Source organism: Pleurodeles waltl, chromosome 1_1 (genome assembly GCF_031143425.1).
Source record: "Pleurodeles waltl isolate 20211129_DDA chromosome 1_1, aPleWal1.hap1.20221129, whole genome shotgun sequence".
Taxonomy (NCBI): domain Eukaryota; kingdom Metazoa; phylum Chordata; class Amphibia; order Caudata; family Salamandridae; genus Pleurodeles; species Pleurodeles waltl.
In genome coordinates, this window is record NC_090436.1 from 1005307010 (window position 1) to 1005334880 (window position 27871).

Genomic DNA, 27871 nt, shown 5'->3' on the forward strand with positions numbered 1-27871 from the left:
AAAGGCAGTTCAGACCTTAACATGTAGCTCTGGGGCAGGCAGAGGTTGTGCTCAGTTTCACATTCCGTGCATTGGGTCTGGAAATGTTAGAAATCAATCTTTTTTTTTTCCTGCTTTTTTTTATTTTTTTTACTTTTACTGTAGGGATAATCAGTTCAACTCACTGTGACAAAGAGCGCCATGGTCAAAATCGGGGGTTGTTTTGAATTTACATTACTCCTATTGATGAATACAAGTAAACTCACCACGCCTACATAGAATCAATTGGATCAGAGGTTTTTCATATACCATTGATGGTCGCAGGTCAGGAAATGTATGCTTCGGAGAATGTAATCTCATGCTCACTTTGGTTTCTTTCTAAACCACATAGGAGTTGACCTGTTTGGTAGTTATGGCATTTAAATGCAAGACCATAATTTTTATTTTATTTTTTAATCTGTTTATTGAACGGGGTGCAAAAACAGCAGTACATTTCACTTAGTGAAAAAAAAGAATAAATATCTTCCCTTCTTACATCCATCTATACGTATTTGTTGACTTTGTACAATACGGTTACAATTTAGCGTACTGGCATGCAACTTAAAACTGTGCAACTTGTAATTATAGTCACGTTTGGATATTACATTTGATGTATATACTGGTGTCACAAATATTGGGGGCAACACTAGTCTGAAGGGTCGAGAGGGGCACATCTGCTTTGTATGTCTACAATGGAGACAAGAACAGGGCTGAACGGCACGCGGCACTAAATCTCATTCCCTGGGGTCACACTTGGGGGGAGCTCTATTAGCCGCACAGTGTTATGCTGCAATTGGGTATAATAATATCATGCTGGAATAATAGGAAAGATGTGAGGGATCGTGTGATGTGGATGTTGAGCAGGGAATCCTCTTTCGGGTATCTATTAATTCAGAGGGGGGGGGGGGGTATGTGTCGTCTCTGGTTTCTATGTTTACATGCAAGACTATACTTTACCTTTTCATATGCTGCCGGCCCACCACAAGATGCATTAAAGAATACAAACATGTTTTGAATGGAATGCTTGAATTAATATCAACCACTGAATCGGCCTGCATCCCAATCCATCATTGTAGGAAGTTGGCTATGTATGTACTATTTCAAAGTAAGAAATAGTATGCACAGAGTCCAAGGGTTCCCCTTAGAGGTAATATAGTGGCAAAACGAGAATTCCAATGCTCTATTTTGTGGTAGTGTGGTCGAGCAGTAGGCTTATCAGAGGGTAGTGTTAAGCATTTGTTGTTCACACACAGGCAATAAATGAGGAACACACACTCAAAGACCATTCCAGGGTTGGGGGACAAGTCAGCACAAAAAGTACACCCTCAGCGGCACGGGGGCGGCTGGGTGCAGAGTGCAAACAGGCGTCGGGTTTGCAATTTGTTTCAATGGGAGATCCAGGGGTCTCTTCAGCGATGCAGGCAAGGGGGGGGCTCCTCGGGTAGCCACCACCTGGGCAAGGAAGAGGGCCACCTGGGGGTCGCTCCTGCACTTGTCACAGCTGTCTCTCTTAGCACAAAAAATTTGGCATTGGGCAATTCACAACAACATTCGCCTCATAGCACAATATATACCAGGCATTCACAATCAGTTAGCTGACAATCTCAGTCGAGATCACCAGCAAACTCACAAGTGGGGAAATACATCCCCAGATTCTACAAGATCACTTCCACCGCTGGGGGACACCAAACATAGATCTGTTTGCAACAAATGAAAACGCGAAATGCCAAAACTTTGCATCCAGATACCCACACCCTCAGTCCAAGGGCAATGCACTATGGATCAGCTGGTCAGGGATATTTGCTTACGCTTTTCCCCCGCTCATTCCTTATCTGGTCAACAAACTGAGTCAAAACAAACTCAAACTAATACTTCTAGCACCAACGTGGGCTCGCCAACCGTGGTACACCACACTGTTGGACCTATCTGTAGTACCCCACATCAAGCTACCAAACAGACCAGATCTGTTAACTCAACACAAACAACAGAGCAGACACCCGAATCCAGCATCGCTCAACCTAGCAATCTGGCTCCTGAAGTCTTAGAATTTGGATATCTAAACCTTTCCAAAGAGTGTATGGAGGTCATTAAACAAGCAAGAAACCCCACAACAAGACATTGTTACGCTAACAAATGGAAAAGATTTTGTTTGCTACTGCCAGGCTAATCAAATTATGCCATTAGACGCCTCCACGCAAAACATTGTAAGTTATTTACTACACTGACAAAAGTCCAATCTAGCCTTCCCTTCCATTAAAATCCATCTCACTGCAATATCTGCTTATCTGCAGATTAAACATACAAAATCGCTTTTTAGAATCCCAGTTATTAAAGCCTTTATGGAAGGACTAAAAAGAATCATACCCCCAAGGACACCACCAGTACCTTCGTGGAATCTTAATATTGTATTAACACGACTCATGGGCCCACCATTGGAACCTATGCATTCTTGTCAAATCCAATTTTTGACTTGGAAAGTAGCCTTTCTAGTAGCCATCACTTCACTTCGAAAAGTTAGCGAAATACTGGTGTTTACTATTCAAGAACCCTTTATACAAATACATAAACAAAAGGTGGTTCTCCGTACAAATCCACAATTCTTACCAAAAGTCATTCCAAAAACCGCATGCAGGTAACCCTGTATCCAAACAGGGCATTGCCAGATGGATAGTCAAATGCATTCAGACCTGTTACCTTAAAGCTAAAAGAGAATTACCCATTAGTCCAAGGGCACACTCCACTAGAAAGAAAAGGCATCGCAATGGCTTTTCTTGGTAATATACCAATGACAGAGATTTGTAAGGCAGCCACCTGGTCTACGCCCCATACATTTACTAAGCATTACTGTGTAGATGTGTTAGCAACACAACAAGCCACAGTAGGACAGGCTGTACTAAGAACATTATTTCAGACAACTTCAACTCCTACAGACTAACCACCGCTTTTGGGGAGATTACTGCTTTGTAGTCTATGCACAGCATGTGTATCTGCAGCTACACATGCCATAGAACGGAAAATGTCACTTACCCAGTGTACATCTGTTTGATGAGCCAACTTCCTACAACATGCTTGCATACTTCTGCAATCTAGTGTAGGGTCTGGATGTCTGCAAGTTGTCATTCTTCAAAAAAGTCTTTTGAGTCACAAGGTAGAACTCCCCCTCCTCTTGGTGATAATGCGCATGGTCATCGACTCCATTTTGGATTGGTTTCTTTCTGCGTCTGGTTCAGACGTGTGTGCCTGTGCTCCGTTTCAACACCGTCACTGTTCCCCTTCCTGTTTGTGCAACACTAGCCCCCTCTTTGGTAGTTTCATTCCCATTTTACATTCTGCATATCGAGTTTTCTCCATTGCTCTTCGAGTCAATTTGCTTTGACCACTGCCCCTAAAGGGCCACGCCTTTCAGGTCCTTCCTTTGGTCTCCAAGTTCTGGAGAGAATGCATTGCTGGTGATGGAATGGACACTCTTCCGATACTGCCTGCGCTGCCACACAAAGTATGTCTGGACTGCTCAACACTTTGTCTACAAATCTGTGTTTGCCGCCTGTGGACAGGCAAGAGGATTGCACGCCCACTGTTTCTTCCACTTGAAGAATACAATTCGAGACCATCAAGTACATCGCCTCAATGTCACGGAGGCGGATCGAGAATACTCCACGCATCACCTGCATCAAGATGTCAAAGAAGAAGAAAAGAAACCTCAACCGTCGGCCTCGGAGGAAGAGCCGTTATTGATCAAGGGCAGTTCTGGCTCTAATCTCAAGGTAGACTTTGAGATGGAGGAACTTCCAACTCCTCAAAAATTGGTGAGTACAGCCAATCAACACCATATTGAACCCGTCAAAGGACACTTGACCTGTTTGGAACATAAAAAGGCTCTTGGTTCGCCACTACCTTTGGTCCATGGCTTGCATTGAGCAACTGGTTTGGAAGCCCCTCAGTCCAGTACCAAATGCCAAAGTTGAAACTTTCAGCATCAAGCACTTTGGTTTTGGTATGCTGCCCAGTGCCCACCTGACCGTCTGTGCCGTGCCGAACATCGCTGTTCATGTCTGCTGCTTCGATGCAGAGCTTGGGTACCTGAAACCTGGGACAGACATGAAACCTTCGAAGCTGACTTACAAGGCTGGTTCTGGCAAGCCAGTGAAGCCCATGCTCCATTGACTTCAAGAGCAGCTGGATGCCAAGCAAAAGCAAATTCACAACCAACCTCACACACTGGATGTATCCTTGCCAGATCTTCGGCTCAGATTCCGCCACCACCCAAAAGACTACTGTCTTTCCAGGAGGCTCTGGGCTTACCAGTCCTAACAAAACTCCGGAAAATGTCAGACAAGGCCACCAGCCTTTTGCCTCCTCTGCCACCCTCACCGCCTGCACCTCCTCCTCCTCCACCACCAACTTCACCTTCTTAACCACACTCTATGGAAGTCCCACTAGAAAATTTCTAATTTCAGTTAGAAAATCTAGTGTTGACAGACCACCGTACTTTGCACTCTTTTCAGTGGTGGAACACCAACAACCTCTTATGAGGGTGGCCTTTTCTGTACCCTGTTCCCCACTCTGTAGTCCCCCATGAGTAACTCCCCAACAGTGTGGACCTTCTCACCCAGAACCATGGAGAAATCAGGCACCCAGCTTCCAAGGCCCCCAACCTGATGACTTTGCTCCTGAGGTCATAGAATTTGATTACCTAAATCTACCACCTGAATGTAGGACATTCTTAAGGAAGTTCCTAAGCCTACCACTCGAGCATGCTACGCAGCTAAATGGAACATATTTATTTTGTTATTGTCATTCAAAACAAATGATCCTTTCAGTGACCCTGTACAGAGCATTACTTGCTTCATTTACAACTCTGGGCTCATATTCACCTCCATAAGTTTACATCCCACTGCTTAACTGTCTACAAAGCAGGCCCATATGTATTTATTCAAAATACCAGTCATTAAATCTTTCAAGGAGGGGCTTAAGAGTAATTCCACGACGTGTTCCACCTGCACCTTCATGGAATCTTAACATTGTTCTTACACGGCTAATGGGCCCTCCATTCGAGCCCTTGCATACCTGCCCCCTTCAGTATCTCTTGGAAGGTTGCATTTTTAATTATCACCTCACTTAGATGTGTTAGTGAGTTCCAGGCATTAACCTTGGAAGAACCTGTCTTTCAACTCCACAGATAGGGTGGTCCTCTGCGTTAACCCTAAGTTCCCACCAAACGTTTTCTGTTTTTCACAATCATGGAGTTGCTGTTTTTTCCCTCAGCCAGAATCAGTTGTGGTTAGGGCTTTCCACACAATAGATGTTAAAAGAACCCTTATGTTCTACATTGATAGAACTAAAACTTTTCGAAACACTAAACTACTACTTCTTGCTTTTTCACTACTTCATAAAGGAAAGCCTATGTCCAAAACAGTATTGCCGCATGGATGGTTAAGATTCAAAGATGTTACGCTAAAGCCAAAAGAACTCTATCCTACACCTCCTAGAGGACACTATACTATGAAGAGAGGAACATCCATGGCTTTCCTAGGAAGCATGCCAATGGCTGACAAATGCAAAGAAGCTACATGGTCTACACCACACACTTAATAAACATTATTTTGTGGCTTTTCTAGCACGCCAACAAGCTAATGTAGGTCAGGCAGTGCTATGTACACTTTTCAAAACAACTGCAACACCTACAGGTTAACCACCCCTTCTGGGGACTGCTTAATAGTCTATGCAAAGCATGTGTATCTACAGCTACACATGCTTTGAACAGAAAATGTTACTTAACATGGAAGCATCCGGTAATGGCATGTCGTTCTGTAGATTTACATGCACCCACCCTCCTCCCTGGACACCTGTGGCCATTGCAGTTTACTTCATGTACACATGGACATCTTTTTACTTAAACTCACTTTGCACTCCAGTCTCATCCGCCTGTCTAAAACAGTCTAACAATGGGGTCACTGCACATCATCACCAAAAGGAGGAGTCACTCTACCTCGTGACTCAAATTACTGAAACAAAGAAAAGCAACTTGCACACATCCCGACCTAATACTAGATGGAAGGAGTATGCAAAGCATGTGAATTTACAGCACTACATGCCACAAACAGATGCTTATAGGGTAACAGTTTCCTTACTCTTCCCCAGAGCCTTCCTCGGAGGCACCATCACTTTTTAGACTTGGTTTCTTATCACCATGATTATTACAGTGGTGATGGTGGTCGAGGCCAATGTGCTGAATACCTCCCCTGACAGAGTTGTTTTCTCTTCCTCCTCCCCTGCCCCACTCCCTTCATCCCCCAACGTAGGAGACTGGATCATTTGCCATAGTGGTTAGATGTGAGTCTTGTGTCCTGGACTTGCAACTAGTTTCTGTTGACTAGGATCTGGAGGTCTTGGGCCAGCAGAATAGGTATGTTCGATGGCATCTGTCGCTGTAGATACACATGGTATGCATGAGCTCGCCATCTGGTGTTGGGTCGGAGTGTTACAAGTTGTTTTTCTTCGAAGAAGTGTTTTCGAGTCACGGGACCGAGTGACTCCACCTTCTGTGCTCATTGCGCATGGGCGTCGACTCCATCTTCGATTGTTTTCTTTCCGCCATCGGGTTCGGACGTGTTCCTGTCGCTCCGAGTTTCGGAACGGAAAGTTAGCTGAAGACGGAAGATTTTCGACGGTATCGTTGCGATCCGGTTAGAGATAGACACATACGACGACGCGTTCAACATCGAAGCGCCTCGGTGCCCTTCGGGGTAGATTTCGGCACCCCGTCGGGGCCTAGTCGGCCCGACCGCGTGGAGGACAACGCCGATGGATCGGACCCCGTTTCGATTCTGCCCCGAATGCCACAACAAATATCCTTATACGGACCTACACTCGGTCTGTAATCTGTGCCTGTCACCCGAGCACAGCGAAGAATCCTGTGAGGCCTGTCGGGCGTTCCGGTCCCGAAAAACTCTGCGCGACCGTCGAGCGAGAAGACTCCAGATGGCGTCCACGCCAAAAGAGCGTCCACAGTTCGAGACAGAAGAGGAACAGGAGGAATCCTTTTCCATCCAGGATTCAGACTCCGACGAGCTACACTCTACAAGAACTGTGAGTAAGACGTCGAGATCAAACCTTAAAAAAGGAAAGAAGGCCCAGGGGACGCCACTGCCAACCGGCCATGGCTCCACCCAAATTCTCGGTGACCAACAATCGGCACCGAAAAAGGCCCATTCAGTGTCGAGATCGTCCGACTTCGGTCGAGACACCGGCACGCAGCCTCCTCGGGACCGAGAGAGTGCTAAACAGAAGCATCGACACCGAGAGTTCGGTGTCGACACCGATCGACGCCGAGACAGTGGCGCCGAAGAACATAGAGGCCAAGAATTTTCGGCACAGAAAAAGAGGAAGGTTACCTCGGAGCCGAAAAAACAATCGACAGGGCTTTCGGAGCCGAAAAAAGCGACATCAGACCCTGTTTCTGGCTCCTATACCGAAGAGCATTCTATGTCTTCTCAAATGAAGAAACATAGATTTGAACAAGAACTGCAATCCACTGACGTGGATCACACGCAAAAGCGTATCTTTATTCAGCAGGGGACTGGGAAGATCAGTACCCTCCCACCTGTCAAACGAAAGAGAACGCTTCAGTTTACTCCTCAGCAACAAACAACACAAAAGGTAACACCTCCTCCCTCGCCTCCACCTGTAACTCCGGCTTCGCCAACTTACACCCCGTCACATTCGCCAGCTCACACCGCCATGAGCCACGACGACCAAGATCAGGATGCGTGGGACTTGTACGACGCACCAGTGTCTGATAACAGCCCAGACACATACCCAACTAGGCCATCACCACCGGAAGACAGCACAGCCTACTCGCAAGTGGTGGCTAGAGCAGCTCTATTCCATAATGTGGAACTACACTCGGAACAAGTAGAGGATGATTTTTTATTTAACACCCTCTCCTCAACCCACAGCTCCTACCAAAGCCTGCCGATGCTCCCAGGCATGCTACGCCATGCAAAGGACATTTTCAAGGAGCCAGTTAAAAGTAGGGCAGTGACGCCTAGGGTGGACAAAAAGTATAAGGCGCCTCCTACGGACCCTGTCTTCATCACCTCTCAGCTGCCACCAGACTCTGTGGTGGTAGGGGCTGCCAGGAAACGGGCAAACTCACACACTTCTGGGGATGCACCTCCCCCAGATAAAGAAAGTAGGAAGTTCGATGCAGCCGGGAAGAGGGTTGCTGTCCAAGCAGCAAACCAGTGGCGCATCGCAAATTCACAAGCGCTGCTAGCGCGATACGACAGAGCCCACTGGGATGAGATGCAGCATCTCATTGAACATCTCCCAAAAGATCTGCAAAAAAGAGCAAAACAGGTTGTTGAGGAGGGTCAAAACATTTCCAACAATCAAATACGCTCCTCCATGGATGCAGCAGACACGGCCGCAAGAACCATTAATACGTCGGTTACCATCCGTAGGCACGCATGGCTCAGAACGTCTGGATTCAAGCCAGAAATTCAACAGGCAGTGCTTAACATGCCAGTAAACGAGAAACTTCTGTTCGGTCCGGAGGTCGACACAGCTATAGAAAAGCTCAAGAAGGACACTGACACTGCCAAGGCCATGGGCGCACTCTACTCCCCGCAGAGCAGAGGATCTTATAACACCTTCCGCAAAACACCTTTTAGAGGAGGGTTTCGGGGTCAGGCCACACAAGCTAGCACCTCACAGTCCGCACCGCCCACCTACCAGGGACAGTACAGGGGAGGTTTTCGGGGCCAGTATAGAGGGGGGCAATTCCCTAGGAATAGGGGAAGATTTCAAAGCCCCAAAACCACTACCAACAAGCAGTGACTCACATGTCACACACCCCTCCCACACAACACCAGTGGGGGGGAGGATACGTCAATATTACGAAGCATGGGACAAAATAACTACAGACACATGGGTCCTAGCAATTATCCAGCATGGTTATTGCATAGAATTCCTGCAATTCCCTCCAGACATACCACCAAAATCACAAAATTTAACAAAATACCATTCACAGCTTCTAGAGATAGAAGTTCAAGCACTACTGCAAAAAAATGCAATAGAATTAGTACCAAGCACACAAATAAACACAGGAGTTTATTCACTGTACTTCTTGATACCAAAAAAGGACGAAACACTGAGACCAATTCTAGACCTCAGAGTAGTAAACACATTCATCAAATCAGACCACTTTCACATGGTCACACTACAAGAAGTGTTACCATTGCTCAAAAAACACGACTACATGACAACCCTAGACCTCAAGGACGCATATTTCCATATACCAATACATCAATCACACAGGAAATATCTAAGGTTTGTATTCAAAGGAATACATTACCAATTCAAAGTATTGCCTTTTGGTTTAACAACCGCTCCAAGAGTATTCACAAAATGCCTAGCAGTAGTCGCTGCACACATCAGAAGGCAGCAAATACATGTGTTCCCGTATCTAGACGACTGGCTAATCAAAACCAGTTCGCTCACACAATGCTCAAACCACACAAATCAAGTCATACAAACCCTCTACAAACTAGGGTTCACCGTCAACTTTGCAAAATCAAACATTCTGCCAAGCAAAGTACAGCAATATCTAGGAGCCATAATAGACACGACAAAAGGAGTAGCAACGCCAACTCCACAAAGGATCCACAATTTCAACAGGGTCATTCAACACATGTCTCCAAACAAAACAATACAAGCAAGAACAATACTACAGCTCCTAGGCATGATGTCCTCATGCATAGCCATTGTCCCAAACGCAAGACTGCACATGAGGCCCTTACAACAGTGCCTAGCCTCACAGTGGTCTCAAGCACAGGGTCACCTTCTAGATCTGGTGTTGCTAGACCGCCAAACTTACCTCTCGCTTCTATGGTGGAACAGTATAAATTTAAACATAGGGCGGCCTTTCCAAGACCCAGTGCCACAGTACGTAATAACAACAGATGCTTCCATGACAGGGTGGGGAGCACATCTCAATCAACACAACATAAGAGGACAATGGAACATACATCAAACAAAACTGCATATAAATCATCTAGAATTATTAGCAGTTTTTCAAGCACTAAAAGCTTTCCAACCAATCATAACCCACAAATACATCCTTGTCAAAACAGACAACATGACAACGATGTATTATCTAAACAAACAAGGAGGAACACATTCAACGCAGTTAAGCTTGTTAGCTCAAAAAATATGGAAGTGGGCAATCCACCATCAGATTGGTCTAATAGCACAGTTTATTCCGGGGATCCAGAATCAGCTGGCAGACAATCTCTCTCGAGATCACCAGCAAGTCCACGAATGGGAAATCCACCCACAGATTCTGTACACCTACTTCACACTCTGGGGAACACCACAAATAGACTTATTTGCAACAAAAGAGAACGCAAAATGCCAAAACTTCGCGTCCAGATACCCACACAAGCAATCCCAAGGCAATGCCCTATGGATGAACTGGTCAGGAATATTTGCTTACGCTTTTCCTCCTCTCCCTCTCCTTCCTTACCTAGTAAACAAATTGAGTCAAAACAAACTCAAACTCATTTTAATAGCACCAACTTGGGCAAGACAACCCTGGTACACAACACTGCTAGATCTGTCTGTAGTACCACACATCAAACTGCCCAACAAACCAGATCTGTTAACGCAACACAACCAACAGATCAGACACCCGGACCCAGCATCGCTGAATCTAGCAATCTGGCTCCTGAAATCCTAGAATTCGGACACTTACAACTTAGCCAAGAGTGTATGGAAGTCATAAAGCAGGCCAAAAGGCCATCCACTAGACACTGCTACGCAAGTAAGTGGAAAAGATTTGTTTGGTACTGCCATCATAATCAAATACAACCGCTAGATGCAACTCCAAAACATATAGTAAATTACTTGCTCCATTTACAAAAAGCAAAGCTAGCCTTCTCTTCTATTAAAATACACCTTGCAGCAATATCTGCATACCTGCAAACTACCTATTCAACTTCCTTGTATAGGATACCAGTTATCAAAGCATTTATAGAAGGGCTTAAAAGAATTATACCACCAAGAACACCACCTGTTCCTTCATGGAACCTAAACGTGGTTCTAACAAGACTCATGGGCCCACCTTTCGAACCCATGCACTCTTGCGGAATACAATTCCTAACCTGGAAAGTTGCCTTTCTCATCGCCATTACATCTCTAAGAAGAGTAAGTGAAATTCAAGCGTTCACAACACAAGAGCCTTTTATACAAATACATAAAAATAAGGTCGTCCTACGACCTAATCCAAAATTTTTACCAAAAGTTATTTCACCATTCCATCTAAATCAAACGGTAGAACTACCAGTATTTTTCCCACAGCCAGATTCTGTGGCTGAAAGAGCACTACATACATTAGATGTCAAAAGAGCATTAATGTACTACATTGACAGAACAAAGAACATCAGAAAAACTAAACAGCTATTTATTGCATTCCAAAAACCTCATGCAGGTAACCCAATATCAAAACAAGGTATAGCCAGATGGATAGTTAAATGCATCCAAATCTGCTACCTTAAAGCAAAAAGACAACTGCCCATTACTCCCAGGGCACATTCAACAAGGAAAAAAGGTGCTTCAATGGCCTTTTTAGGAAACATCCCAATGCAGGAAATATGTAAGGCAGCCACTTGGTCTACGCCTCACACATTCACCAAACACTACTGTATAGATGTGCTATCCGCACAACAAGCTACAGTAGGTCAAGCTGTATTAAGAACTCTATTTCAGACAACTTCTACTCCTACAGGCTAAACCACCGCTTATGGGGAACTAACTGCTTACTAGTCTATGCATACCATGTGTATCTACAGCGACAGATGCCATCGAACTGAAAATGTCACTTACCCAGTGTACATCTGTTCGTGGCATCAGTCGCTGAGATTCACATGGACCCACCCACCTCCCCGGAAGCCTGTAGCAGTTCAGAAGTTACCTTCAATTTTGTACATTTGTATATATTACTTAATCCTTTAATAGGTACATACTTACATTTTTCATTGCGCGGGCACTATTACTATAGTACAACTCCTACCTCACCCTCTGCGGGGAAAACAATCGAAGATGGAGTCGACGCCCATGCGCAATGAGCACAGAAGGTGGAGTCACTCGGTCCCGTGACTCGAAAACACTTCTTCGAAGAAAAACAACTTGTAACACTCCGACCCAACACCAGATGGCGAGCTCATGCATACCATGTGAATCTCAGCGACTGATGCCACGAACAGATGTACACTGGGTAAGTGACATTTTCATTTCATGCTATCATCCTGCCGTCTCACAGATGCCATCTGTGGTACAAGGTCGGCCAAGAGCATTTGAGTATGCCATGCCCCCTTTTGATGGCGATGGTCGCCGCACATCATCTAAAGTTGGGGATACCAGTCTCCCCTCTACCTTGACGACTTGGTTTTTGAGAGTGGACCGACCACCTCCAGACAATGGTTCTCAATCAGTGATCCAAAGTCATATCTGGCTCCTCCATAGAGTCTTCATTTTTTAGGAGCTCTTCTGGACACAGTACAGTTTAGGACCTTTCCTCCCTAACAATGAGTCCAGAATGTTGAGGCTATGATCTCGATGTTTCAGCCTCAGTCCTGGGAGAGGTGGAGATCAAAGGACTCTTGTCTTCGATGGCAACCTGGCTCCACATACATTTTTTACAGTTGTGAGCCATCCTACTGGTGGTAATGAATTTCCTGCCTTCCATCAAGGGAATGCTGGTGCAAGTTCGCACAGACAGCACTGTTGGCATGTGATAATGCAAGAAGTATAACAGAGTAGGTTTTGCATCCTTTGCCTTGAGTTTTTAAGCCAGAGTTCCCAACCTTTTGATTTCTGGGGACCCCCACTGTATCATTACTGGAACCCAGGTATCCCCAATGAATCATTATTGTAGTCCTGGAACCCCCCACTGAGTCATTGCTGAAAGATGGGGACCTAATCTGTTGCTATTATTCATTTTTCTAAGCTGTTGCGCACCCCATGAAGATGCTTAGCGGACCCCCAAGGGTTCCCCAGACCACAGGTTGGGAACCACTGCTCTAAGCCATTGGAGTTGCCTGGCGTGTCAGGGCATCTCCCCTTTGCTGTGTCTCTAAATTCCAAGGCAGATTCGCTCAGTTGGCGATGTCAGACTGATGACAAATGATGGTTGCACCCTGAGGTGTTGTAGGGCATTGTCTGACATTGGGAGAAACTGGTCTGCATCTTTCCCTACCATCGAGAAGTGTTAAAAGCTTCTGTGTATTAGAGTTCCCAAGAAGGCTCTCTTGAGGAGATGTATTCAGGAATTAATGGACCACTGGACACAAGTATGTTTTTCTGCCACTGCCTCTCCTGTCCAGAGTTCTGAAGAAGATCAACAACAACGGTGCCCAAATCATCCTAGTGTCTCCAGATTGGGCCATGAGCATGTGGTACCTGGAACCTCTGGGAATGAGCATCTGCTCATCTGTTCTAATCAGGCTAGTGGTGCTGGAGGATCTTCTGTCGCAGCAGCAGCAGGGCAGAGTTCTACACCCAAACTGTCTAATCTACTCCTCCATGCATGGAAATTAAGCAGCAATAGCTGACTACATTTGATCTACCTCCGAAGGTTAAGGATGTCATCCTCACCACCAAGCATCACCCTACAAAATAATTACCCAAGATGCTGGGACAAACTTGTGCCTGATGTGATATGGGCAACGCTGACCCACTATAAGCCAGACTATTGAAAGTTTTTTCTTTGGCCCAGCAAGGTCTTGCAGTGGACACCATCAAACTTTTTTTTGTCAATCTTGCTGGGCAAACTGTCCTTGTTTAAATCCTCGTTTTTTATGTGGTTTATTAAAGGTTTGACACATGTTCATTCCCAAACCGTTTCCTATACTGCCTTGATCTCTTTATTTGGTCATGACATTCCTCTGAGCCAATGCCCAGCTTCTGACTCTCAAAACTATCTTCCTCATTGCGATTACTTCAGCTTATCGCATGAGCGAGCCTCGGGCTCTTTCAGTGAGGCCTCCGTACACCACCTTCCCAGACAAACTGTTGCAGAGAACCTGGGCAGCCTTTTTGCCTATAGGCGAAACACCTTTTCACTTTGTGCAATCCATCATTCGCTACTTTTTCTTTGCCCCGCTTCACCCTTTGAAATAGGAGGAGAGACTCCCTCAACTAAACTCAAAAAAGAGCCCTGAGCTTTTTTTTTATCAATTATACTAAACACCATTGGGTGGGCAGTCAGCTTTTTGCTTTTTTTTCTCCTGGCATTGGCCAAGAAGAAGCCTGATGGAAAGACTGAGGGCTCACTCCGCCTGGGTTGCCACCACTAGGTTGGCACATGGAATCCTGTTTTGAAATCTGCCAGCCCCAACACAGGCCTCAGTGCACATGTTCCCAAAGCACAGTTGCCTAGACAGCAAGGTCCAACATGTCTGGTATTTTGGAAATGTAGTTCAGACTTTTTGGCCTGAGTCCATTCCACAGAACCTCCACTTTTGGGAGTACTGCTTTGGTATCTAGTATAAAGAGAAGGTATCTGCAGTTAATACCTCTCTGAACACCAAGTTACTTACCTTTGGTAACTCTTTCTGGTGGGTACTCTATTTACTGCAGATATCTCACTGCCCTACTACCTTCCTTATTCTCTGGAGTGGCCTCGTTTTACCACTCAAAGTTACAAAATAGAGATATGCACACTAGTACCATTAACTTTTTTTGTGCTCCACGCCTAGGGGTGCACATTCAATCAAGAAACGGAAGTCTGTGTGCATGGCCAGTGCCTATCTGGAGCTCTGCTGTGTCACGGGGGAGGGGTAACAAGGTCAATGCAGGACAGCACAATACCACCTAGTGGCATGGGAGAACACTGCAGTGAAAACGTCTGCATCGAATCTGTCACCTGAGGACTATTATGAAGGTGAGGCATCTGCGGTTAGATCGAGTATCCAAGTGAAAGAGCTTTAGTTGTTTGTATGTCGATTCATGCAAGGAAAAAATCCAATTGGTCTAATCTTCCTAAATACATTATATGCACTATGCCTGCCTCTATTTTCCATCTACATCAGCATTGAGGAAATACGTTACAGCTTTTAAGTCTGTGGAAAGCTTGTGATCTACAACAAGCTTGTGATGCAAACTGAAAATATGTATGCACCTTACTTCTTGTAGCTTTTCTTATGGATTCTCATGCGCTACCGCTCCTCTTTGGTTTGGAAAGTATAGCGATTGCTTAACAATGTAGTTTTATTTTTATACTACACAGCTGATACACAGGTACTTCAATGTGGTTAATACATAGTGGAATTTGCATGGTGATTAATTGTAGCTTTCAACTTTATAATTGAGTCCTTGTCAAAACGAAAACTGAATCTTTGAGTATTTTTCCTGTAGTTTTAAGATACGTTTAATGTTTAGCACTCATGCAACTTATTCCTTACCTTCAGCTTAGGGAAGAAAGCAGACGCCTTGCTTTGGCAGCTAAAAGAGAAAAAAGAAAGGAGAAACGACGCAAGAAAAAGGAGGAGCAAAGACGAAAGCTGGAAGAAATTGAAGCAAAAAATAAAGAAAATTTTGAATTGCAAGCAGCCATAGAAAGAGAAAAGCAAAAGCTTGAAGGTAAATATATGTGTACACTATTGGATCCAAATCCTGCTATTTATAATGGTAACACTTTGTACACCCTAGTAAAGTAGCAGTGGGGAAGCTAAGCTCTTTTTGGCTCTGGTCCTTTAGTGAATACCAGGGTTGGCCAGGTCACAGTCCTGCTTCCCTGCAGGTACGCCCTCTGCGCAGGTCCCCCAGAAGTCCAACCTCAAAAGCCATGAACGCCAGAAGAGATATTTAAGAAAATGCCTCTTTTTGTATGGTCCCTCCCAGTTTGTTTTTTTTGACAAACGTTGCTGGTTTTTTGACTCAGAGTGCACTGAGACCTGCTTGTTTTTACAAGTGGCATAGGCTAACTTACCTGCAAGTCCTTAGTATATGGTACAGAGGGCCTATAAGTTAAGAGTCGGATCAAGGATTGCACCACTGGTTGTGCCACTGTGGGTGTGAGAAAGGTTGAAAGAGTCTTCCAGACTGGAAGAGCAGTTTTGAACTGCTAACCCGATTTTGCCATTTAAAGCCATGGCAAACTCAAATGTCCCCCTGAAACATGTAAAAGTTAGTCCTATGGCAGACCTATTGAGCCCTAAGGAAGGGTGAAGTATATTTCATGAGCAGAACGTGTATTGTTTTTGTTCTAACAGTAAAAATGTAAAACTTTTTTCTTTTACATTTTTTTTTTATATATATATATTTTTTTTAAACTGTGGGAAGACCTAGCCCTCCCGTTGGGGTGTTGGGTTACATGCTCATTGCTCAGCTGTACTAACTCTTGAATAATGCAACCAAAGTTGATACATCAAGGTGTCAAACAATTCATTGCACTTAGCCAGAGTTGGTTCTCAAGTCCAAATGAATGTACCAATTTACAGTGTGAAACTTTTACAAAGTTGCCACTGTGGTTCCTTCAGTCTCCCGTGCCCTAAACGGTAGTACATGGAGCTTTAACCCGAGACAGCTTCTTGACCTGCTAGGGAGACATACTAACGACTCCAGGGAAGGATACAATAGGGGCCTGCACAGGAAAGAAATGTTACCTCCCTCTTGCAGAAAGCCACACAAGTATTAACCCAAAAGGCAAACTTCAAAGTTTAAAGCATCTTTGAAGAGCAAATAAGGAGCAGTTGGGCAAGGGGAAGCCCCATTGTTGAGGCAGACGGGCTGGCGCCTGGGAAGGAGAGGGGGGAAGCCTGTTTTTCAAACCAATTTTTCAGAGACTTGTAGCCCCAGTGGTAGCCACACCTCGGGGTTGGGCTAGGAAGCTTTGGAAACCAAGAGAAATTCTGCCATGTTGAAAGTGGGCAGAATAGTGCAGTTTGGAAAAGCCAGATGCCACACTTTACAGGAACTGGCTATCAGGAGGGAGGGAAACTACTAACCCATTGGCTACTGACTGTTTACTCAGAGGGCACTTTCTGAACATAAAATGGGTACCCCTGGCACCCATAACTCAGATCTAGTCTATATTGGAACAAGAGCCAAAGAGGGTCTGTCCTGCTGCACTGTGAAACCAAAAGAGGTTACACTGGCATGGACTGCTACTGCGTAACCTGATGGCTAGCAAAGAGGGAGAGACTGGACCTGCTGTGTCCTGCTCGTGGAGAAGTTGTCTTAAGAGCCCAGCCAAAACAGAGAGATTCCAAAGGTCAATTGACTGTGACCTATTCACAACACAGAGACACAACAGTTGAGAAGCCTTCTGGGACAAATTGGTAGCCCAGAATCTTCAGATCTGATAGAGACTTCTAGCCGCAGATTCCTTGCCTTAGAAAATTTCCCAGGCATCAGACTGGATGCTGAAGCTTCTGATGAGGAGTAGCTCTGCGCACCAGTAGGTGGTGTCGTTCAGCTCTGCTGCGCCGTCTGCACCGGAAATGTGTGCAGGCCTATACAGGCACCACACCAGCGCACAGACTTAAGTTCTTTTCTTTCTGTGCCAGTCAGTAGCAGTCTGTAGAAGGGCTTCCCTTAGTCACTTTTTGGCTTACCATTTTTTTTTTTTTTTAACCTTTTGTGGAAGATTTTGTTACTTTTTCACCTGGTGTGCAGGATGTCCCCCCGAAAGGCAGGAAGATGTAGGTGACTGACTTGCCGGGGCTGCCGTGCCATGCACTCTAAGTCACTGAGGAAGCACTCCCTCTGTCTCTTTACAGCCCGATTTCTATTGACCCTACAGCGTTTCATGTCTCAGTCACAGGGAAGGTCCCGAGACCATCCACGAAGTCATACCCGGCAAGTGTTATCCAACTTCAAGTCATCAGGGAAGACAAGTAAGTACCACAAGAATTAAAAGAAGCTGAAGAGGTCTTCGAGGCCTAGCTCTGTGGTGGAGCCTGGCTTGACCCATCCCCACGCCTCCCTGAATTTCTGGGAGCTAGAGCGACCCCCTGCCCGACTGAAGGAGTTTTATGAGGCAATGCATCATATTTTTAGGGCAGGCTGACCCCTTTGGGGTGCCCACCGGTCCGGGAGGGGCCCCTACTGTTTTTGGCTGGCAGGTTTGCCCTCTGCTCCAGTTGTGCCCCAAGGACTAATTGCCAGATCCAGAGCTCCACCGGTCGAGCAGCCTCGCACTTCACCTACACCCCGGGAGCTACTGATCCCCCTGCTGTGGTTCCCCAGCTGTGGCACTGCCCCCATCTTTCCCAACTCCAATTGGGAGCCGTACGGGCATCATCCTATGCCAGCGCCAACCAGAGGCAGACTCTTCACATTGTAACCATTGCCTTATTCATATAGCATGCCTGGATTGTCGACGATTGGGAGGGGTTTGCAAACCCGTATGGATATCTGATTATAGAAGATCCCGAGGACAACTGGTATGAGTTGTCAGTTGACTGGCACCTCCCTGTACACTGGCCTGGTCTCTCCCACTACCGTGGCTATGGAGGAATGTGCTTAATTCACAATTGTGGTGCAGAGTGCGGCTGAGGTCTTGGATCTTACGCTACCCTCTAACAGTCGAGACAGACGACTTGACGGAGGTGCTTCAGCTGGAATTTCCACCACCAAACCATTACTCCCCTTAAATGAAGCCCTTACTTACGTCCTACTTGGGGCTTGGTCCAAGACCTGCACTGGAGCTTCTGTGCATAGGACAATTGCCTTATAACCAACACTCTCCCCAGGGGATCCCAGTTTCATCACCCAGCACCCCACCACGGAGATCTTGGTGGTACAGGCCTCCACCTCCAAAATCAACCTGGGCATTACCTACCACTCCACCAGACAGGTAATCCAAAAGACTGATATCTTTAGGAAGAGGATGTTCACTTCTGCCAGCCTGGCACTCTGGTCGGTGAACACCGCATGCCTCTTGGGCTGATACTCCGATACAATGTGGGACTTTGTTCAGCAAGTGCTGCCTGTAAGAAGCTGGGCTAGTGTGTGGTAGACACCTATGGTGTTTTCACCCTATACCAGGTCCTGGTATCCCCTACTAGTGAAGTGTAGACCGTGTCTAGGAAGCAAGGGCTCTCTAGAGGTAGCTGGAGGCACACAGAGGGTGTAACCATCCTCAAGGACAGTAGCCATTGGCTACTGGCCCCAGATCTAAACACGTGACTGAGCCCAGGAAACTAGTTTCTTGACGACCTGAAACAAGGACTGCCAACCTGAAGGCCCCCCAGAGACGCCTGAGGTGACGCCTGAGGTGACGCCTGAGGTGACGCCTGAGGTGACGCCTGAGGTGGCCCCAGCCCTACCGACCTGTCTCCCGACTCAAAGAACCTGCACATCGATGCATCCAGTGTGACCACCGACGACAGGACTGCCATGCAACTAAAGGACCAAGGAACTCCCGTGGACAGACTCTGTACAAATAGCAACCAAGAAACCATCTTTAAAGGGACTCCAGCCTCACTCCGAAAGTGCGAGTCCCCAACACTCTGCCCCCAGCTCGTGTCCAGAAGAACCAGTACTGCAGAGAGGACCCCCAGGTGACTCCAACAATGTAGACACCCTGAGACGACCTCCCTGCACCCCCACAGCGACGCCTGCAGGGAGAATCCAGAGGGTCCCCCTGGTCGCTACTGCACGGTAACAAAGAACCAGACGCCTGGAAGAAGCACTGCACCCGCAGCCCCCAGGCCCGATAGAAACCAACTACCGGTGCAGGAGTGACCAGCAGGCGGCCCTCTTCGTTGCCCAGTCAGTGGCTGGCCTGAGAAGCCCCCTGTGCCCTGCCTGCATTGCCAGAGAACCCCAGGTCTCTCCATTGATTTCTATCTAAAACCTGACACCTACTTTGCACACTGCACCCTGGTGCCGCTTACGGTGTATTCTGTGTACCTGTTTGTGACCCCCTTCAGTGCTCTACAAAACCCCGATGGTCTGCTCCCCGAGGACGCAGGTACTTACCTACTAGCAGACTGAAACCAGAGCACCCCTAGTCTCCATAGGCGCCTATGTTATTTGGCCCCTACTTTGACCTCTGCACCTGACTGGCCCTGTGTTGCTGGTGCTGGGTGTTTGGAGTTGACTTGAACCCCCAACGGTGGGCTGTCTATTCTCCGGAGACTGAACTTGTAAGTGCTTTACTTACCACAACGTCTGTGTAAAAAAAGGCTACAAAGAGACAGTTCCGGACCCAGTCACTAAATAGCAGAATAATGCACAGCATGTGAATCCAGAAAAGTCATGCTGCACAACTTGTGGGTCTTATCATTTTTAGTAAGTTTCCATGAAGCTCACATCAAACACTTCTGAACCCAGTGGCGGAAGAAAGAAGCTTAAAGAACTTATTGTGGTATTGTAGGTCAGGCTTAAACAAATTATAAATATGTTACCAGGACTGCAGGTCTAGTCCCTTGAATAATTCACTGACCCACAAACTAGTGTCAAATTGTGTGATCCTAGACAAATAGTTTACTTTACAGAGCTGCCTTTTTATTCATTAGCTTATATCATAGCACCTTCACATGTGCAAATTGAGCATTTCTGCTATACCAAAACTTTTTTGTTTGAGCTAATAAGAAAACTTTTGCTCCATTTATATTTAGAATCTAGCCCACATATATGGTACACATGACCCCAGACTTGCCTCTTAGATCACTAATAGCCTTTGTCAGGAATGTTTCTCAGTTAATGTTTGCAGTCACTTGCATTAAATATATTACTAAAGCATGTCGTGATAGCACACTTCAAGAGTAAAATACCAAGACCCACTACCTCCCTACAGCCACCCGCATAGAGCCATAACTAATAAATGCCATCAAGTAGAACCTGGCACCTGTGGTAACCTCAAAACTGGTGCAGTTCCAGGAAATGCTACATCTTGTGGTGCTGACCTGTGTTCCCGTCCAGTCAGCTTTACCCAGAGTTCCTTACTCCTGGGACAGACCCATCAATTTTTCTGAATGCTCTTTAAGACGTGTTTCGAAGACACATAGCCCCCTATGGACAGGTTGCAGTGGTTAGATGGGGTTCACCTTTGGAGCTCTTCTGAGACTGTATCACCTGGCTCCCTTCATGCCATTCCTTCTTTTGCCACTGGTGGCTTAGGCTATGACACAGAACATTGCTCCAGTGCCACCTGCAGGCTCAGCAGTAGAACAAACATCACCTCCACTCACTATCCCATCAGGATTTCTCTATCAACTCTGGATCCCGTTGCCTCACTGCTGCTGCAAGCAACTCCGCCAATGCCACAGTCGACTCCACCAGTGCCTCAAACAACGTTGTGAAGGCTGCAGTCATTGCCGCTGCCACTGGTTTTGCAACTCTCGTCTCTGGTTCCACAGCCAACTGCACAGGCACTGCAACCTGCCTCAACAAGAAACATTACCTCTATCTGAATTCCCACAATACTGTTAATACTGGGTGGCTCGGCACCTCATCAAAGAAGGAAGTTTCTTTTTTTATGGACAAGGATCTCCACGAGGGCCCCAGCAAGGACAAGAATGATGGATACAGGCACTCCTTGACTTTGGACCAGGAGTTTATGGAGTTCAAATACGTACGTGGATTGGATACCTCCCCAGAATGGGAACTGTATGCCCTAAATGGTTTGCCTCATCCTGAGGTCACTACTTAACATTCAGTGACAAAGGCTGTGGCGGTGATGTTAGACCTCCAGTTCCTTACGAGTGGGAACAAAGTTAACATCCTTACAGAGGTTTGCATACTACACTTCATACACCAGAACCCCTGCTCCCCTTTAATGAGGCACTCATAGAGCCCATCCTGGCAGTATGGACAAACCCCACTTCCCCACTTCTTCCACCGCAGTCCACACAACGATTGCAAGATGCTACAAATCGGCCCCTGGGAATCCATCTTTCCTTTCCTCTCATCTATCATGGGAAAGCCTTGTGGCTTAGGCATCTTGCTTTTAAGAATGGTCGCCCTGCGCCTTCCCTAGGAATGTAAGGAGATGGAGCAGTATGCAAAGAACACCTTCTCCACAGGAAGCATGGCTCTCAAGTTGTTAAAGCCACCTTTCCCCTTGGACACTATGTACACGCTTTCTGGGAACTAGCACAGACTGTTCTGTCCAATCTACCGCCTCAACTGCAACCAGGTTAAACAAAAAGACTCATAAACTTGGTCCGTCACTATTTATAATGCCTTCGGACCAGTATATTGTTCTCACATTTCTAATGTTTTCTCCTTTTGAACCGTTGCACAGTTAGCCTTTGTGACTGCTTATTTTTAAAACCGTTTTTTCTCATGTCAGGGAGCCTTCAGTGAGTTGCAGGTCATCAGACACTACCCAGCCTCTATTTTTTTGTACAAGCAGAACCTGAGCTAGGGAAAGCATTTTCAACTTTTCCTTTTTGAAGAGCCCATTCAGAACCCAGAGGTCTAGGATTGGATGATGACACTGTAGGAAGTTGGCTCTGTATATACTATCTCAAAGTGAGAGAGAGTGTGCACAGAGTCCAAGGGTTCCCCTTAGAGGTTGATAGTGGCAAAATTAGATAATTCTAATGCTCTGTTTTGTGGTAGTGTGGTCGAGCAGTAGGCTTATCAGAGGGTAGTGTTAAGCATTTGTTGAACACACACAGGCAATAAGTGAGGAAGACACACTCAAAGACTTAACTCCAGGCCAATAGTTTTTATATAGACATATATCTTTTCTTAATTTATTTGTAGAACCGAAAGTTGAAGATTTGAAGTAAATACATAATATGCAAGGTACTCCACACAGGTAAGTTAGGAACTTTGAATTAGAGCAATAACATATACAGTTTCTGTTAAAATGGCAATAAGCTATTTTAAAAGTGGACACAGAGGTCAAAGAGGTGCCCAAAACACATAGGCGCCTATGAAGAACAGGGGTGCTCTGGTTCCAGTCTGCCAGCAGGTAAGTACCTGCGTCTTCAGAGGGCAGACCAGGGGTGTTTTGTAGAGCACAGGGGGGGGGGGAGGGGGGAGAAGTAGGCACACAAAACACACCCTCAGCGGCACAGGGGCGGCCGGGTGCAGTGTGCAAAGCAGAAGTCCGGTTTTGTATAGGATTCAATGGAGGGACCCGGGAGGTCACACTAGTGGTGCAGGCAGGGCACAGGGGGGGATTCTCGGGCCAGCCACCAACTGGACTAGGCAGAGGGTCGCCTGGGGGTCACTCCTGCACTGAGGTTCGGTTCCTTCTGGCCCTGGGGGCTGCAGGTGCTGTGCTTGGTCCAGGCGTCGGGTCCTTTGTTACAGACAGTCGCGGTCAGGGGGAGCCTCTGGATTCTCTCTGCATGCGTCACTGTGGGTGTCCAGGGGGGTTGTCTCAGGCCACTCACGAGGTCAGTCTCCTGGGAGTCCTCCCTGTGGTGTTGGTTCTGTGGAGCTTGAGCCGGGGGCGTCGTGTGCAGAGCAGCGGGAAGAGTGAAGTCTTTGAAAGTTGCAGAAAATTTGCAATATTGCTATTTGTTGAGCAGAGCCACTGCTCACGGGAGTTTCTTGGTCCTTAGGTTCAGGGCAGTCCTCTGAGGCTTCAGAGGTCGCTGGTCCCTGTGGATGCGTCGCTGGGGCAGTTTTTCGAATCAGGAGACAGGCCGGTAGGGCTGGGGACAAGGCAGTTGACATCTTCCGTCGTCTCTGCAGAGCTTTCAGGTCAGCAGTCCTTCTTGTTTCAGGTTGTAGGAATCTGATTTCCTGGGTTCAGGGTCGCCCCTAAATACTAAATTTAGGGGTGTGTTTAGGTCTGGGGGGCAGTAGCCAATGGCTACTGTCCTTGAGGGTGGCTACACCCTCCTTGTGCCTCTTCCCTGAGGGGAGGGGGCACATCCTTAATCCTATTGGGGGAATCCTCCAATCTCAAGATGGAGGATTTCTAAAGGCAGGGGTCACCTAAGCTCAGGGCACCTTAGGGGTTGTCCTGACTGGTAGGTGATTCCTCCTTGTTTTTCTCATTATCTCCTCTGGACTTGCTGCCAAAAGTGGGGGCTGTGTCCAGGGGGCGAACATCTCCACTAGCTGGAGTGCCCTGGGGCGTTGTAACACAAAGCCTGAGCTTTTGAGGCTCACTGCTAGGTGTTACAGTTCCTGCAGGGGGGGGAGGTGTTAAGCACCTCCATCCAGGGCAGGCTTTGTTTCTGGCCTCAGAGAGCACAAAGGCTCTCACCCCAGGGGTTCAGAAACTCGTCTCAGTGGCAGGCTGACACAGACCAGCCAGTCCTGCACTGAAGGATTGGGTAAAATACAGGGGGTATCTTCTAAGATGCCCTCTGTGAGCAGTTTGTAATAAATACAACACTGGCATCAGTGTGGGTTTATTATTCTGAGAAGTTTGATACCAAACTTCCCAGTATTCAGTGGAGCCATTATGGAGCTGTGACGTTCGTTTTGACAGAATCGCAGACCATATACTCTTATGGCTACCCTGCACTTACAATGTCTAAGGTTTTGTTTAGACACTAGGGGCATAGTGCTCATGCACATATGCCCTCACCTGTGGTATAGTGCACCCTGCCTTAGGGCTGTAAGGCCTGCTAGAGGGGTGACTTACCTATGCCACAGGCAGTGTGAGGTTGGCATGGCACTCTGAGGGGAATGCCATGTCGACTTAGTCATTTTCTCCCCACCAGCACACAAGCTGTGAGGCAGTGTGCAATTTATTGTAACATACACCCAGAGGGCATCTTAGAGATGCCCCCTGAATACCTACCCGACTTCTAGTGTAGGCTGACTAGTTTCTGCCAGCCTGCCACACACCAGATATGTTGCTGGCCACATGGGGAGAGTGCCTTTGTCACTCTGTGGCCAGGAACAAAGCCTGTACTGGGTGGAGGTGCTTCTCACCTCCCCCTGCAGGAACTGTAACACCTGGCGGTGAGCCTCAAAGGCTCACCCCTTTGGTTACAGCGCCCCAGGGTATCCCAGCTAGTGGAAGATGCCCGCCCCTCCGGCCACTGCCCCCACTTTTAGCGGCAAGGCTGGAGGAGATAATGAGAAAAACAAGGAGTAGTCACCCACCAGTCAGGACAGCCCCTAAGGTGTCCTGATCTGAGGTGACCCCTGCCTTGAGAAATCCTCCATCTTGAGTTTGAAGGATTCCCCCAATAGGATTAGGGATGTGCCCCCCTCCCCACAGGGAGGAGGCATAAAGAGGGTGTAGCCACCCTCCAGGACAGTAGCCATTGGCTACTGCCCTCCCAGGCCTAAACACACCCCTAAATTCAGTATTTAGGGGCTCCCCAGATCCCAGGAAATCAGATTCCTGCAACCTGAAGAAAGAAGGACTGCTGACCTACAAGCCTGCAGAGGAGGAAGACGACAACTGCTTTGGCCCCAGCCCTACCGGCCTGTCTCAACCTTTGAAAACCTGCTCCAGCGACGCACCGACAGGGACCAGCGACCTCTGAAGCCTCAGAGGACTTCCCTGGACTACAGGACCAAGAAACTCCCGTGAACAGTGGCCCTGTTAAAAACCAGTTACTTCTTTGCAACAAAGAAGCAACTTCCAAGGACTTCACGTTTCCTGCCAGAAGTGTGAGACTCTACACTCTGCACCCGACGCCCCCGGCTCGACCTGCAGAAAACCAACACCTCAGGGAGGACTCCCCTCCGACCGCGAGCCCGTGAGTAACCAGAGACGACCCCCCTGAGCTCCCCACAGCGACACCTGCAGAGAGAATACAGAGGCTCCCCCTGACCGCGACTGCCTGTAACAAGAGACCCGACGCCTGGAACCAACACTGCACCCGCAGCCCCCAGGACCTGAAGGAACCGAACTTCGACACAGGAGTGACCCCCAGGCTACCCTCTGCCTTGCCCAGGTGGTGGCTGTCCCGAGAAACCCTCCCTGTGCCTGCCTGCACCGCTAGAGTGACCCCCAGGTACCTCCATTGAAACCTATACAAAACCGACGCCTGCTATGCACACTGCACCCGGCCGCCCCTGTGCCTCTGAGGGTGTGTTTTGTGTGCCTACTTGTGTCTCCCCCCCCAGTGCGCTACAAATCCCCCCTGGTCTGCCCCCGGGGACGCAGGTACTTACCTGCTGGCAGACTGGAACCGGAGCACCCCTGTTCTCCATAGTCACCTATGTGTTTTGGGCACCTCTTCGACCTCTGCACCTGACCGTCCCTGAGCTGCTGGTGTGGTAACTTTGGGGTTGCCTTGAACCCCCAATGGTGGGCTGCCTATGCCCCAGGACTGAGACTTGTAAGTGTTTTACTTTCCTCCTAATCTAACCTTTACTTACCTCCCCCAGGGACTGTTGATTTGTGCACTGTGTCCACTTTGAAAATAGCTTATTGCCATTTTTACAAAGACTGTATGTGATATTGCTTTTATTCAAAGTTCCGAAAGTATCTAAGTGAAGTACCTTACATTTAAAGTATTACTGTAAATCTTGAACATGTGGTTCCTAAAATAAACTAAGAAAAGGTATTTTTCAATATAAAAACCTATTGGCCTGGAGTAAGTCTTTGAGTGTGTGTTCCTCATTTATTGCCTGTGTGTGTACAACAAATGCTTAACACTACCCTCTGAAAAGCCTATTGCTCGACCACACTACCACAAAATAGAGCATTAGAATTATCTAATGTTGCCACTGTCTTACCTCTAAGGGGAACCCTTGGACTCTGTGCACACTATTTCTTACTTAGAAATAGTATATACAGAGCCAACGTCCTACACCCCACAGTTGGCATAATGGTGCCCCCATTTAAGTCCCTATGATGTGGTACTTACGTACCCAAGGCATTGGGGCATCAGGGGGTTCCCCATGGGCTGCAGCATGTATTGTGCCACCCATGAGAGCCCATGCAAAATGTGTCTGCATGCCTGCCATTGCAGCCTGCGTGAAAGGGTGCATGCACCATTTCACTACAGATCACTGCATGAGGTCACTGTAAGTCACACCTATGGGTAGGCCCTCCTAGCCCAGAGGGAAGAGTGCATGTAGCTGTGTGTGAGGGCACCCCTGCATGAGCAGAGGTGCCTCTGTGAATTCCAGCTCTTGTTACACTAGACTTCGTAAGTGCGGGGAAGCCATTCTACCTGTGTACTGGACACACGCCACTACCTTTGTCCAGCTACATAATGGTAACTCCGCACCTGGGCATGTTTGGTATCAAACATGTCAGAATCAAACCCCAATACTGTTGCTGTTATTGGTTGTATGATTCCATGTACTCTGGGGGCTCCTTAAAGGACCCTCAGCATTGTTGCTACCAGTCTTCTGAGGTATTCCGAGCAACTGTCGGAGTTTGGACTCTTGCTCTGAGCAAGACTGCTGGTCTAAGGATGACAGTACTTTTGTTTGTAGGTGACTGAGTCTTTCCTACAACAAGTCGCAACTGTTGTCCCAACCTTACCGGCTCACTAGCAGTACCTCACCAGAAACACTATAGTAAAAGGTGATTTATGGCAGTCGTTTACGCATGGACTCAAAAATAAGATATCTCAGGGAATGTCGTGGTTAAACGGAGATTATCCTTTTCTCACAGATATATTATGTCTCATACAAACAAAGGCAATAACACAGATGCAGTGAAGTTATAATCGTTTTTATTTAACATAACTGCAATTTGCGATAAGTTGCATGAACTGCAATGATTATGATAATGAATATAGCAAGTAACAGTATTATGAAGAAGAGTCATTGTTATGAAGACCCCACCATTTTGCAACACATGAAAGAGATAGATTTATATATATATATATATATATATATATATATATATATATATATATATATGTTCGATGGCATGTGTAGCTGCAGATACACATGCTGTGCACATCCCGCCATCTGGTGTTGGGCTCGGAGTGTTACAAGTTGTTTT

The 27871-nt window shown here is 46.9% G+C and overlaps 1 protein-coding gene across 6 annotated transcripts in view; it reads left to right on the forward strand.

Annotated features, from left to right (window-relative positions):
• LOC138291300 (ankyrin repeat domain-containing protein 17-like) overlaps positions 1 to 27871 on the forward strand; it is a 1121799-nt gene that overhangs the window by 833918 nt on the left and 260010 nt on the right. For all 6 annotated transcript variants that reach the window (XM_069230308.1, XM_069230310.1, XM_069230309.1 and 3 more), the window contains exon 25: positions 15489 to 15660. In XM_069230308.1, coding sequence (XP_069086409.1) covers positions 15489 to 15660 — 172 coding nt within the window. The remainder of the gene's footprint in view (positions 1 to 15488; positions 15661 to 27871) is intronic.